At 46.1% G+C, this 11997-nt stretch overlaps 1 protein-coding gene across 1 annotated transcript in view; it reads right to left on the bottom strand.

Annotated features, from left to right (window-relative positions):
• Positions 1-11462, bottom strand: part of SNX19 (sorting nexin 19) — a 37120-nt gene extending 25658 nt beyond the window's left edge. The window contains exons 1-7 of the mRNA XM_037145162.2: positions 9262-11462; positions 7307-7445; positions 6240-6340; positions 5999-6118; positions 4059-4189; positions 2797-2893; positions 2117-2297 (exon numbers count right to left, since the gene is read on the bottom strand). Of these exons, the coding sequence (XP_037001057.2) occupies positions 2117-2297; positions 2797-2893; positions 4059-4189; positions 5999-6118; positions 6240-6340; positions 7307-7445; positions 9262-10959 (2467 nt within the window). The 5' untranslated portion in view covers positions 10960-11462. The remainder of the gene's footprint in view (positions 1-2116; positions 2298-2796; positions 2894-4058; positions 4190-5998; positions 6119-6239; positions 6341-7306; positions 7446-9261) is intronic.
• Positions 11463-11997: the final 535 nt, after the last annotated feature.

Below are 11997 nucleotides of genomic sequence, written 5' to 3'. Positions count from 1 at the left end.
ACTTCGATTCCACTTGCCTCCACAAAGATCACAAAGAGATTGTGGGCAGCAGGTATGCGGAAGATTGGGGTTTATTTTCCAGTTGAAAAAGTGCCTTGAAAGCATCTCCATTACACAGAGCTGTTGGGCTGGGATCCAGGAAGCTTCAGTTTGGTTTTGAGACAATACGTAGTTTTAGGAAAAGCACTACAACTTTGGAAAAATGCCAGGACAATTTCTATTTCAAAGCCTGGCCACAAATGGGCTCACACCCATGCTCAACCAAAGTCTCCTGAAAAGACATGTTTATGGCTGGAAGCATCTGTTCTCTAACCCTGTTGAGGGGACTCTGTCACCACCGACTTGGTTCCTGGGAGACTTTCTCAGGGATACATAATGTTCCTGAATGATTCTTAGCTATCTGGTGTTACTGCTGAGATCACTGATAATTAATCATCAACAATAATTCTGTTAGTCTAGCACCAATGGGTATTCTCTTAGCTGCTCTCACCCATGTTCTCCTCCCTTACAGATTCTTTTTGGAACATAAATGACTTCAGACTTGGATGGACTGCTAGAAATAAAACCTACTGTCTTCTGAATTCCATCCAATATATACTTCCTTTCTTCTGTACTGTATTTTATGGGTGCGTGGGAGCTGACGTGTTCGCTTTCCAGTCATTCGCTCAAAGATGTGATATTTGAGTTCCTTGGGACACAGCCTCCTTCTGAGTCTTAGTCACCCTCCTGAATTCTATTATTTTTTCAGGTTTAGTATTTGCATAGAGGTGCCACCATGTGGCAACAATGTTCATAACAGTAAAAAATCAGAAAGCAAACAAGGCACCAGGTGCTCTACTAAAAAATGGCAAATTTTCTATCAACAAGCATTTTGAGTCTTTTAGAGCTAGAAGGGCTCAGGCATAAACTATTCATTTAGAGATAGGATATGCAAAATTTACAGGTTTGATTTGGGCTAGATCGTTTTACCTAGACCCTCTTACTTATAATTTCTTGCAGTTTTCTGATGATTTGGTGTCAGAATACTTCCTTTATGTGACAAGTGAGGTATGTGTGAAGAGGTGGGGCTGTAGCTCCGTTTCCACACAGTTCAGCTGAGGTTCACAGGGCACAGGTCAGGTGACCGTTCGTGCAACCAAACTTTTTATTTTCCTTCTGAATGTGATCTCTATTTCTAGCAGGAGCCTTTATCTTGGTGGAAATGAAAATTTTTCTTCTTATAAATTCTAGTTCAGCAGACGTACCAATACCCAGGGCTCCCAATGCTTCCCTTTTCTTCCTCTGGGAAGCAAACCCCCCTACTCAAATGCTTCCAAGGAGAGGGTAGTGTCCTCACCTCCTCTCCCTCCCCGCCCTTCCTTGGGGAAGTAGGTGGTATCACTTGCCATGGCAGGAAATAAAGCAAAAGGAACAGATCTACTGGACAAGATGAATTCCATTTTGCACATGCTGTATGTCGGCTGCCCTATGGTACATTTCAGTGCAGATTTCCATTAGGCAACTGGAAATACAACATCTGATATTAGGCATCATAGCATGTGTGTTAGGGTTAAAGCCCATACTACAAATGAGAGCACTCAGGTGAAGTGTGCAGAGTAATAACAGAGAGGCAAAAAGAAAGCTCTAGAAGGCTAATAAGGGAGCCAACAAAAGGGACTGACGAGGGACCAAGCAGGGAAGTGGTACCACGTGCCCTAAGGGAACAGCTGAAGGGAGCAGTTCAAACACAGGCCAAGCACGCCAAAGGGCACTTCAACGAGGTAACCATATTGTAAGCATGGATCTTATTTTGTTGGATTGGAACTCCCTGACTTTGTGCTCTATTCTGCTCAACTCAGCTCGGGGACTGAGCTGGATTCTTCTCTGCACCCCAGCACTCAGCACAGTACCTGAGGCTCTGGCATTTAATTGTGGCTGGCTTAGCAGAACTGAAGATAAACTACTGTGCTAAGAGCAATGATGTGTTGCCTCTTGGACACCCCCAACTGGGGACCTGGCCCGCAACTCAGGCACATGCTACGACAGGAAATCGAACAGTAGCCTTTTGGTTTGTAGGAGGAAGGACAACCCACTGAGTCACACCAGTCAGGGAGGAAGCGGAGATCTCGTCACTCACTTGGATCACCGTTGCTGAGGTCTTGGGCTGGCACGGCTGCATCTGACAAGTAATCATCCACATGTCCTTTGGGAACATGTTCAGGATCTTTTTCTGGGGCTTCTCCTGGCTGCATTTCTAGTAATTTTGTCTGTTTTTCAATAAAGGATTCCATCGCAGAAATGGACAGGGTCTCTGACTCCTGAAGAAAGAGCCAGCGAAATATCCCATAAAGAATGCAGAAAGCAGAGAAGCAACCAAAGCACTCTATGTTGTCCTTGACCCTTCCTTCCCTGCAAATGTATCAGGAACACAGAATCCAATGGACTCTGTGAGCACTTTAGGGAAGCATTTATTTTTTACCAAGACTGCAAATAAACAAAGGCCTGTCTATTCTTACTTGCTGCAGACCCTTTGGGGCTATCTGTTCCCTTCCAGGAACTGGTTTTCTTTCTTATTCTGCCACATATAACCCCACACCCATGACCCTTGAGGAGCGAGCCACACTACCAACCTAGAACTAGTAGTGATTCCGAACCATTTGAAGAAAATGATTTTATAACAAAACTTAGAGATGTGTTGGTAAGCTGTTTGGAAAGGCATCTAAGTCCTTTTGGACTCTGGAGAACGTCCCAAGTGCCTGTATCTGCAGGACCAACTTTCTAGCTATTAACTCCAGTTGTTCTCAAGGAACTTCTCACCGCATTGCTCTCCTGGAGAGAGTAGAGAATCTTCTCGTGTGGTTCAGTCATATTCAGCACTGGAGCAATTTTACTGGATGGGAACCTCAGCCTGGACCTAGTACAGAAACAAAGAGCAAAGAGAATGTAATTCATGCTCTTGATTCCTATAGAAAGGGCCAACAAGTATTAATACCTCAAAACAAATGTACCTATACTTATTCTGGGCACTTACAGTGGTCAGAGTTGCCAGAATGGACCTGGCCCTCAAGTCTCCCAAGCAATCTATATTCTGGAAATTTTAGTAATAGTGTAGCTCTTGCACTAAGCTTTGTCTACAGTGCATCTGGGAAAGTGCTTTTGCTAATGTAAAAATGTCAGTTATATTCCCAGAGGCTAGAAGAGTGGCTAGCACATACCACACATTCATTAAATATTTGCTGAAGATTAGACAAGTGGCACAGGTTTTTCTTGCTGTCGTCAGTACCTTTTTGCATACCCACTTTCTCCCTGTGTTCCAAATAAAAACAGGGAAGGGACTTCAAGTGCTAACCTCACTGTTTTTAGGACTACAATTCTCATAAGCACAGGCCTATGGTCACCCTTCAAAGTATGGGCCCAGTAAAAAAAGGCTAAGAATTGTGTCGTTGCTGGCCCAGGAAGCCTGAACAAAGACAAAGAGACAGCCGGACAAACAGACACACACAAGTGTTCTCCACTGCCCACATTCTTTCTCTCCATAGTTGCCCAGACACAGACATAGGGTAAGGGTAAGCATGGTGGTGCCCTTCCCTTCCATGTGGGGCTCTGCCAGGGGACATCTGGGACCTGGTACAGGGATGGCAGTGATGCCCAGTTACCAAGCGGGCCCCACAGGTATCCCTCCTCACCCTCCCCCATTTATGGCTGGTACATGCAGCTTCTGAGCCAAGAGCCCCAGGAGTGATGGGAGGCAGAGATCAGGGATGGGCCTTAGCTCTCAATAGGAAAGAACACCTCAATCTTCCAGGAAAATGGAAATGGGGAGTATCTCTGTCCTAGAGTTTCCCTTCCAGTCACAAGGCCTGGGTCGGCTGGGGCCCTGGGTTCCCATGGTAGGACAGACACACAGTGGGCAGCTCAGGTGGTGGGTTCCTTCTGGTCGAGCCCTGAGGAGTCTGAGGTCTGGCTGGGCAGAAAACTAGTATATACAGCTCATCTCCTTTCTTTTGGAGCTTGAGAGTTGGGGATGGGCTTGGGCTGAGGATTGGGAAAGGGTCCTGGGTGACTGAAGGGCTTCTCACTTGCTAGCCTTCTTGCATTCTGTCTGGGGCTTGCTTTCTGTCTCAGCCTCACTCAGCTCCTCTGTAGGACTCTGGGGTTCAGAGCGAGGAAATGCCGTCTTCAAGGTGTCCACGATAGCATTCACCACCATCTGCAGGGGTCAGAGGTGCGGGGTCAGAGGTGCAGGGTCAGACAGAAACCACCAAACAAGCTTTACTATATTCTCCTGGCATCTTGTGCAATCAGGATGGGGTGATAGCTAGGCTACCTAGGGGAGCCTTATTCATCAGCCCAGGCAGACTCACCTAATAATTAAGTGGTAACTATTCTTCCTATTCTCTGTGGCCATAAAAATCTCTCTCATAGAATTAAGACAAACAACATCATGGGGAAAGAAATAAAAAGAAACAATGGGATAAATAAAAACCTGAGAGTTCTGCAGGCTGGTGAAATATTTTTCATTTTCAGCTTCTTTGTATATAAAAGAGTAATTTTTAGATCCCAAAGTGATATATTCACCAAGATGTGAATAAACAAATTTATATACCATTAGGTGGGAATATATGAGGAACAGAAAGAGTGAAGATTACCAAAATAAGAAATATAGTCTAAAGGCACATAAAAAAAAAAGAATATGTTCAGAGTAATTCACACAGAGGAAAGAGCTGGCTTTTCCAGTTAATTCGAACAATTTTTCTTCTTTAAGTACAGAAAGAATAACAAAACTATCCTCAATGAAAAATAAGAATCATCTGTATTTCTCAGAATGGGAAAATGACATTTAAACATTAGCTTTAAAAAACTGTACAAATGAAGCCCTGTAACACTGAGGAGATGTCTGGGCTTCCCTGCTGCCTGTCACTAACGAATCCTGCTGGTGCGGAGCGGCACGGCGGCTCTCGAACCCGCCCCTGTGCCTGCCCTCTGCAAGGGCACGGCCAGCAGAGCTAGGACAAGGCTGGAATGGCCCAGTGAGAGTACAGTCAAGACTCTGGCCTAGTGAACAAGGGAAAGGACACAGAGGGGAGCAGTATAAGCATGCAGAATGTGTTTAAAGTGGCTTAGAAAATACAACTTGCTCGCTAGGCTCACAAAATTGTGGTCTGAGTGAAGTCCTTGTCTATTTGGTTCACTATTATATCATGAACCATTACTACAGTCACAGCTAAGCAGCCAGGCAGTAAGTAGATGTTCAAAGAATCAGTGAATGAACACGTTCGTGTGGAACTCTGGAAATTTTACCTTGTGCAACTCTCTTTAGTTTGCAGTGAATGTCTCCTAGCTCCTACCAGGTGCAATTCCACCTGATCCTTTTCTCCCCTGAATGAAGTCTGGATGAGAAGAGGGAAGAACCTCTTCTACCGAGTCAGTGTTTTCTAACCTTTTGAAACACGACACCTTTTGATAAACATAAACCTCAGATTTCTGCCTTGGAGACTGTAATGTCAGTTGGTGATCACTGCTTGCAGGTCCCAACGCGTGACACAAATGTCTTCCTACCATCTCTGAGGTCCTGGGATACCCTCCTGAAGAAGGTACAAGGCTCCCCACATTCTGTTCTCCACGGAGAATCACTACACCAATCTAAATCCAGCTTAGTGTCCTGCTTTAGCAGCTTCCTTCCTGCGTGACCAACCCTGGGAATGACCTTCGCCTCTAGAAAAGACCTTCCTGCCCCCCACCTATCTATGGAGGTATAGATATATCCTTATATTCCTCCACTAGAATTATGTCCCCAGGAGACATGTGCACACTTACAGTGCTGAAGATATTCAGAGTTGCTCACTGTAATTCAGCAAGATGATGACCCAATGAAGATTTGGGAACAGGTCTTGAAAATTCTAGTCCATGTTTTACTTACTCCTCTGTGCTGCCTCTCGCTACCCTCCACCCCTATTTTTAAAGCACTGCCTCCACTCTGATGAGAAACTAAGGCTGGGCACAGTGGCCCAGCTGGTACCTTGTCTATTCTGGAGACCATGAATGGTTTCTTGACAAAGGCAATACGAGCATCTGTGTTCAGAGCAAGGAACTCCTGCATCTCCTCACTATTAGCGATTTCAGGAATGGCACAGAGTTGCTGCAAAAGACACAAGAAGCACTTCAAAGAGAAATTTCAGCTCCCCAGATCTCCCCATCTTGGCTTGGGTGTCTGTCTGGTGGGTAAAATGAGAGCAGAGCCGAAATGGAAGGATGCTGACCTTTAGGAATGATTCCAGGAGGCTCTTACGGGCTTCTACTCTGTCACTATCCATGTTTCCAAATGGAAGATCTGGAAAGAGCTTTTTAGGACCCTTCACATCTTTAAAAAAAAAGTTCATTCACTTAACATTCATTAAGAGCTACTCCATATAAAACACATCATATATGTAAAAAATCATAACTGATGAATATATTTCCCTGGGATTTTTCATTTCAAGAGTTCCAAATATACCCCAGAAACATAATATATACAGCCTATTCCCATTATTGTTAATATAAATGTGTAAGAGGTGAGAAGGTACAATGGTTATGAATGAGGGCTCTGAAATCCAACTGCCCAAGTTTAAATTTAGGATACAATTCTTCCTATAACTACCTTCAGCAAGTTGCTTACTCTTTCTCTGACTTTGTTTCTTTTCTGTAAAGCAAAGATAGTAATAGTATTTATCTCACAAGCTGTATGAGAATCAATGAGCAAGAGGTGCCTAGAAGAGAAGCTGGCCTGTGTTTTCAAGCTTGGCTCAGGAGTGGCTATTGTTATTAAGAAAAAAAATACATAACTGAAATCCACAGTTTATGCCTCAGCTTATTAAAATGTTTATTTGGGTAATCATTAGCTTTTTTAAAATAAACAAAGTAGCTGCTTACTAGCTTACTTTTAGAGTTAAATTTCATGACATTTTCATATTGTCCCTATGTCTCACAGTATACTTTAAAAAGCCTGGCTGTTAATCTATGAACCTAGAAAAGGTAACTGAACTCCTCAAGCTACGTCACACATGTAAGGGGAAATGTAAAAGCTTCTTTCTTCAGCTTAAACTAAATGGGACTGCAGAACAAAGCATTCAGTGACAAAAAAGCACCTCAGGAACAGTGTGCCCACGGCTGTCCAGAACTAAACACAAGTCGCCTGAATGCAAACTGAGGGTGGGGGTGAGCAAGGACCCTTGATGCTGCATTCTCTGCCTCCATCCCTCCCACAAACCAATAGGCCACCAGCCTCTCAGATCAAGGTGACTAGAAGTGAAAAGCAATAAGGTATTCCAGGGCTGGGGAAACTCCTGACTTTTGATGAACTTTCGTAGATCTGATTTCTCCTCCAGACGGGTCTGTAGATTCAGGAACTCACGGTAGCGACGATTTACAGTGTGGTATGCCAGCTGCTGCAGGCCGCTGCTGTTCTCCCCATCAAGGACTGTCTCATACTGTTGAGTGAATAAATTTGTTCACTGCATCAGCTCAATAGCAACACATTAAGAGGAGAGTAAGTGTAAAGGAAGGGATCTGTTCTTATTCTGTTCCCAAACCTACCAGGTATGATTGCTCCTCTAAGTTGTAATGAACAACTCAAATTCCAAGGGTGACTAAATTTTTAAGGAATGAGATACATTTCCAAACATAATGTGGCCCGGAAAGTGAAATATGAGTTTTACTGCTCTCAACTCCTTCATTCTCAAAGCTCTCTCCTGCAAACACTTTCACTGACACAAAAGGCTACATAACTCTTCTTCAAACCCCAAAGACACAGCATAAAAGAGAAGATGCAACACTGGTAAAAATGATACCACCTTTTCCACCCCTGAGTTATGGTGTTGGAACCATTTTGCCATTATGTTCACCCTGTGACTATGTGTATTAGTTGGGGAGAAAACAATTCAAAACAGCTGATGAAAAAAATCACTTGTCTGCAATGCATTTAAGGGACATATGTTTTTGTTTTGCTCAGGGCAGATGAATTATTTTTGGAGCTAAAGTGAATATTTTTTTTCCTAAGTACATATCATCTCTATTTTGAGAAGTCATGTGAAGACTGGATCTGTCATAAGGGGTTAAAGTTGGCTGTCTTCATATGCTTGGAGGGGTAGTACATGGGAAAAGAGAAGGTGTACTGTATGTTCTCCCTGAGCCAACACCCTGAAGAGCATGAAAGCTGTAACTTAGCACAGGAGAAGACTTTTTGACCGAGTAGTTAAAATATAATGAAATGCTGGGGAAGAACTATGTATGTGCTTGTTCTCATCAGAAGCAGGTTACTGCTGTTTCGTTGTGGTATTATAGTGTGAGCAAGGAATGGACGAAATGATCTTGTTGGTGGGATTTGAGGCTGGTGTTTTAAAAATTTCTAGAGTCAGAGAGAAAAAGAAAATAATTCATTAGGAGCTGACATGAGCAAAGCAGTCCATCAGACCAGTAAAAGGCCTAGGTAAGAGACAGGTAAAAATTCCAGGTGGAGCTTTTAAACTTGGAGTACCTTGAAGTTATAATGCTTTCTGTGGAATATTCTACTCCTTGAGGGACCATCAATACTGATACATCCCCAAACCTGACTGTACCTCCAAATCTTTTTTTCTTTTGGGCTTCTTTTTCAATATAAAGATTCTGAGAGGGCTTCTTTTTCATTATAAAGATTCTGAGAGGCTCTTACATATTCTGAATGAGAATTTCCTAAACTGGGCCCTCAGTTTTTTTTTAAGTACAACTTTCCAGGAGACTTGGAGGCAGCCTATGCTAAAGCCTGGTTTGGGGAACTGCTGCTCTAACTGAAACAGATATCTGACACATAAACCCCATTTATACCATTTCTGCAAAGTAGTTCCCACTTCTGTGCTTAAACATCTCTGGGAATGAAGAACTCACTGTCTTCCAAGGTAGGTATGGGTAAACAACCTTCCTTCTAAAACAAAGTACAACAGATATCAGTATTTCTAAATAAAATTAGCAGGAAAAAGGTGTGGAAAGAGAATTTCTGGACAAGGCTTTAGACTTTGGGAACTACTGAACAACATGACCCTCAGTCATATACGACCCTCAGTAACTCAGCACAGGAGAAGCCTGTTCCCTAGTAGCCTAACCCTGAGATTCTAGACTGTGTGGGTACTGGATAGAAGCCTACTCTGCCCTACAAATGAACTTCAGACTCACAGCTAAGAGTGGCTCCTCTCCCTTAGAACCCTAGCTTCACTGAAAGCTTTCCAAACCCATTCCAAGCCCAGAGTGGCTGACCAGTTCTCATCCTGTTACCTTCACTGTGTAGAGTGTGTATGGGTGGAATCCGGTGCCACTATGCTCTCGGGCAGTAATGGTGCCAGTGATGCGCAGGTTCTGGATGACAACTGGGCCATCTGGACTGCTCAGGGGCTCAAAGCTGAAGGTGGCTGAGCTGAGAGGACCAGTTGGAGAGGAGGAAAGCAGAACCTGTGGCAGACTAGGGTCTAAGGAACTCACGCCATTGGTAAGATCTTTTTTTAAGCATGATGGGCGTGGCGGGCAGGTCCTTTCTGGACTCGACAGCAGAGGTGTAAGTGAGGTGACGTCTTGCTCTACCTCCTTGTCTGCAGTGTCAACCTGGATATCTGGGCAGGAATTCAGCATGGAGACCAGCAGGCCTGTTTCTGTGTCTGTTCCTGGGCCTTCTTCAGCCTCTGCTCCTTCAGTCCCTTCAGATCCCTCACCATCCTTAGACTCGAGAGAATGGGAGCCCTCTAGGGCACACAGGGCGTCCTGGATCCTGTCTGACAGGAAGGTGCCTGGGGTCATGAGCATGATGGTTTCTCTGCTCAGTTCGGACAGTGGAGACTCCAGCTCTGCGTCTCCACACAGGAACAGAGGGCCTCGGATATCCGGCTGGAGAAAATGAGAGGAGCTGTTCCCTAGTTTCCTTTCTTCGGGCCCTCCACCCAAATCTCCCTCTATAACTTCATGGCCTTCTTCAACTTCTGGGGAGGAGCGCAACAGTCCCTCTGGCTCATTACAGTTTAGGAGCACTGGGGCTGCAGCGGGAGAAGGAGCTCTTACTTCCGGCAGACTCTGTACCTCAAGGACCAGTGGCAGAGATGTGGGCACTGAGGGCTGTCCGGGGGCACTGGCTGGGCAGAGTGGTTTAACCACTGCTGTATCACTTCTCTTCTTGGAAAAGATGCCCACGAGTACAAGGTGGATCCAGTCAGGATCTGACAGCTTGCTGATCAGTGGTAAGATCACATTGCAAGTAATGAGTTCGACCACAACGTGGCGTCCTGTTCGAGTCTCCAAGTGGGGCTTTGGCACTAGACCTTGAAGCAACAAATTCACAATCCCGCGTGTATAGATAACCTCAGCACTGGAGCTTTGTACTGCAGGATGTGGAACAGTTGCCCTGCAGTACGCCTCCCAGAGTTGGGAATGCTCAACTGTACCACTCTGCTTTCCTGCTGTAGCCTCCTTTGCCCGAATATAGCTCTGCAGGTGACGACCGCAGAGAGTCAGAACCCTTTGGGTAAGAGCGTGACGGTCCACCATGCCCATCCTTCTCCGCAGCTCCTGGGCCAGTCCTCTCATGGCCGCCTCCATTTCTTCCTCAAAGGCTGGCTCCTGGCTCACCGAGCGATACCAGGATGACACAAAGTCCCGAATAATCATCTGGATGGTGCGGTTGATCTCCTGTTCCAGCTGTCTCTCTGCCTCGGGGTCTGGGGGGCAGATGGCCATTGGGATGAAACGTTCCAGGTGCAGTCGACCTGAAGCCCCCACAATGGCGTTGGAGCCCAGCCATCCTCCCAGCACCATGAACGACGCAGACAGAAGGCAGAGAAGCCACACATTGACCAGAAAGTGGATGACCAAGAGCCAGCCAAGCACGACCCCGACAGCCATCAGCTTCCGGCTACTGAGCAGGTCACTGAGGCCATAGCTGGACACAGCTGAGGTCTTTTGTAGCGAGGACACTGTTTCTGCCTGCATGGTTGAAAGGATGACGGGACTGCCCCAGATGACTGCCCTCTTTCTATTTTATTTCGGTGTTGGGGAATGGGGCATAACTTCGTCCCTGATACTAGGAAATCTGGGGTGCTAATCGCGACCCCGGCCAAGGTTCTGGGCCCTCGATGTCCTACAGGCACCGCAAAGCGACAGGAGCAGTTCTGCTTCCCGCCCGCGCTCCGGGGCTCTCATAGTGTCGGGGTCGAGAGCCTCCGGAAGGCAGTGCGGGCCTTAGGAGGTCTCTTCCCGAACACTTACTGACGCCGAGGGCCGGGCCGGACTGGACCGGTCCCACACCGCCAGGGCGGCACGTCCAGACCGAGCCGGGGCGCGTGGTGGGCTCAAAATGGTGTCTTCTCCGGCTAGGGGTCCTCCGCTGACACGGAGCAACCGGGACGGAGCAGCCGGGACTGGCGACTGCGCTCCGTAGCCCAGATTCCACCCGGGCTTCCCGCGGCCCGCGGCCGCCAACGACAGCTTCCGGGTCTCGGTCGGCGGGAGCAAGGCATGCTGGGAGAACGGCCGCGAGTCAGCAGACGCGGCGCTGCTCGGCGCCCCCTTGTGTTGAGGAGTCGGCACGACAGCGCTATCGCAATTCGGTCTCCCGACCTGCAATAGTGCGGAGTATGCAGTTGCCAAGAGTGTAGGCAAATTGCCAAAGTGGCAAGGAACCCTCAAAGACCCAGACTCCTAGCTCTGATTACTAAATGACGTCAGCCAACACTTTTTACTGCTTAGGAAAGACTCTCAATCCAGTTTATTTTAATCCCACGTGCACATTTCCCACTGAACCGACACCTTTGAATGTTCACTGATTTCCTCCAATGCACCCCTGTCACCTCCAATAGGCAGCTCTCTGAACTTATTCTTAGGAATTGCAGAATACAAGACGTAAAACGTTGATACAAAGATAGCTTTGTTTCTTATGTTTCTTAAATTTCATATACTGTATAGCAAAATCATATTTGTGATTTGGAATGATTTGCTGATGGCGTTACCCAAGCAAACAAATATTTCAAG

This window comes from Artibeus jamaicensis, unplaced genomic scaffold, assembly GCF_021234435.1.
Source record: "Artibeus jamaicensis isolate MK-2021 breed Jamaican fruit bat unplaced genomic scaffold, CSHL_Jam_final scaffold_660, whole genome shotgun sequence".
Taxonomy (NCBI): Eukaryota; Metazoa; Chordata; class Mammalia; order Chiroptera; family Phyllostomidae; genus Artibeus; species Artibeus jamaicensis.
This window is presented reverse-complemented; position numbering and strand designations above follow the sequence as displayed.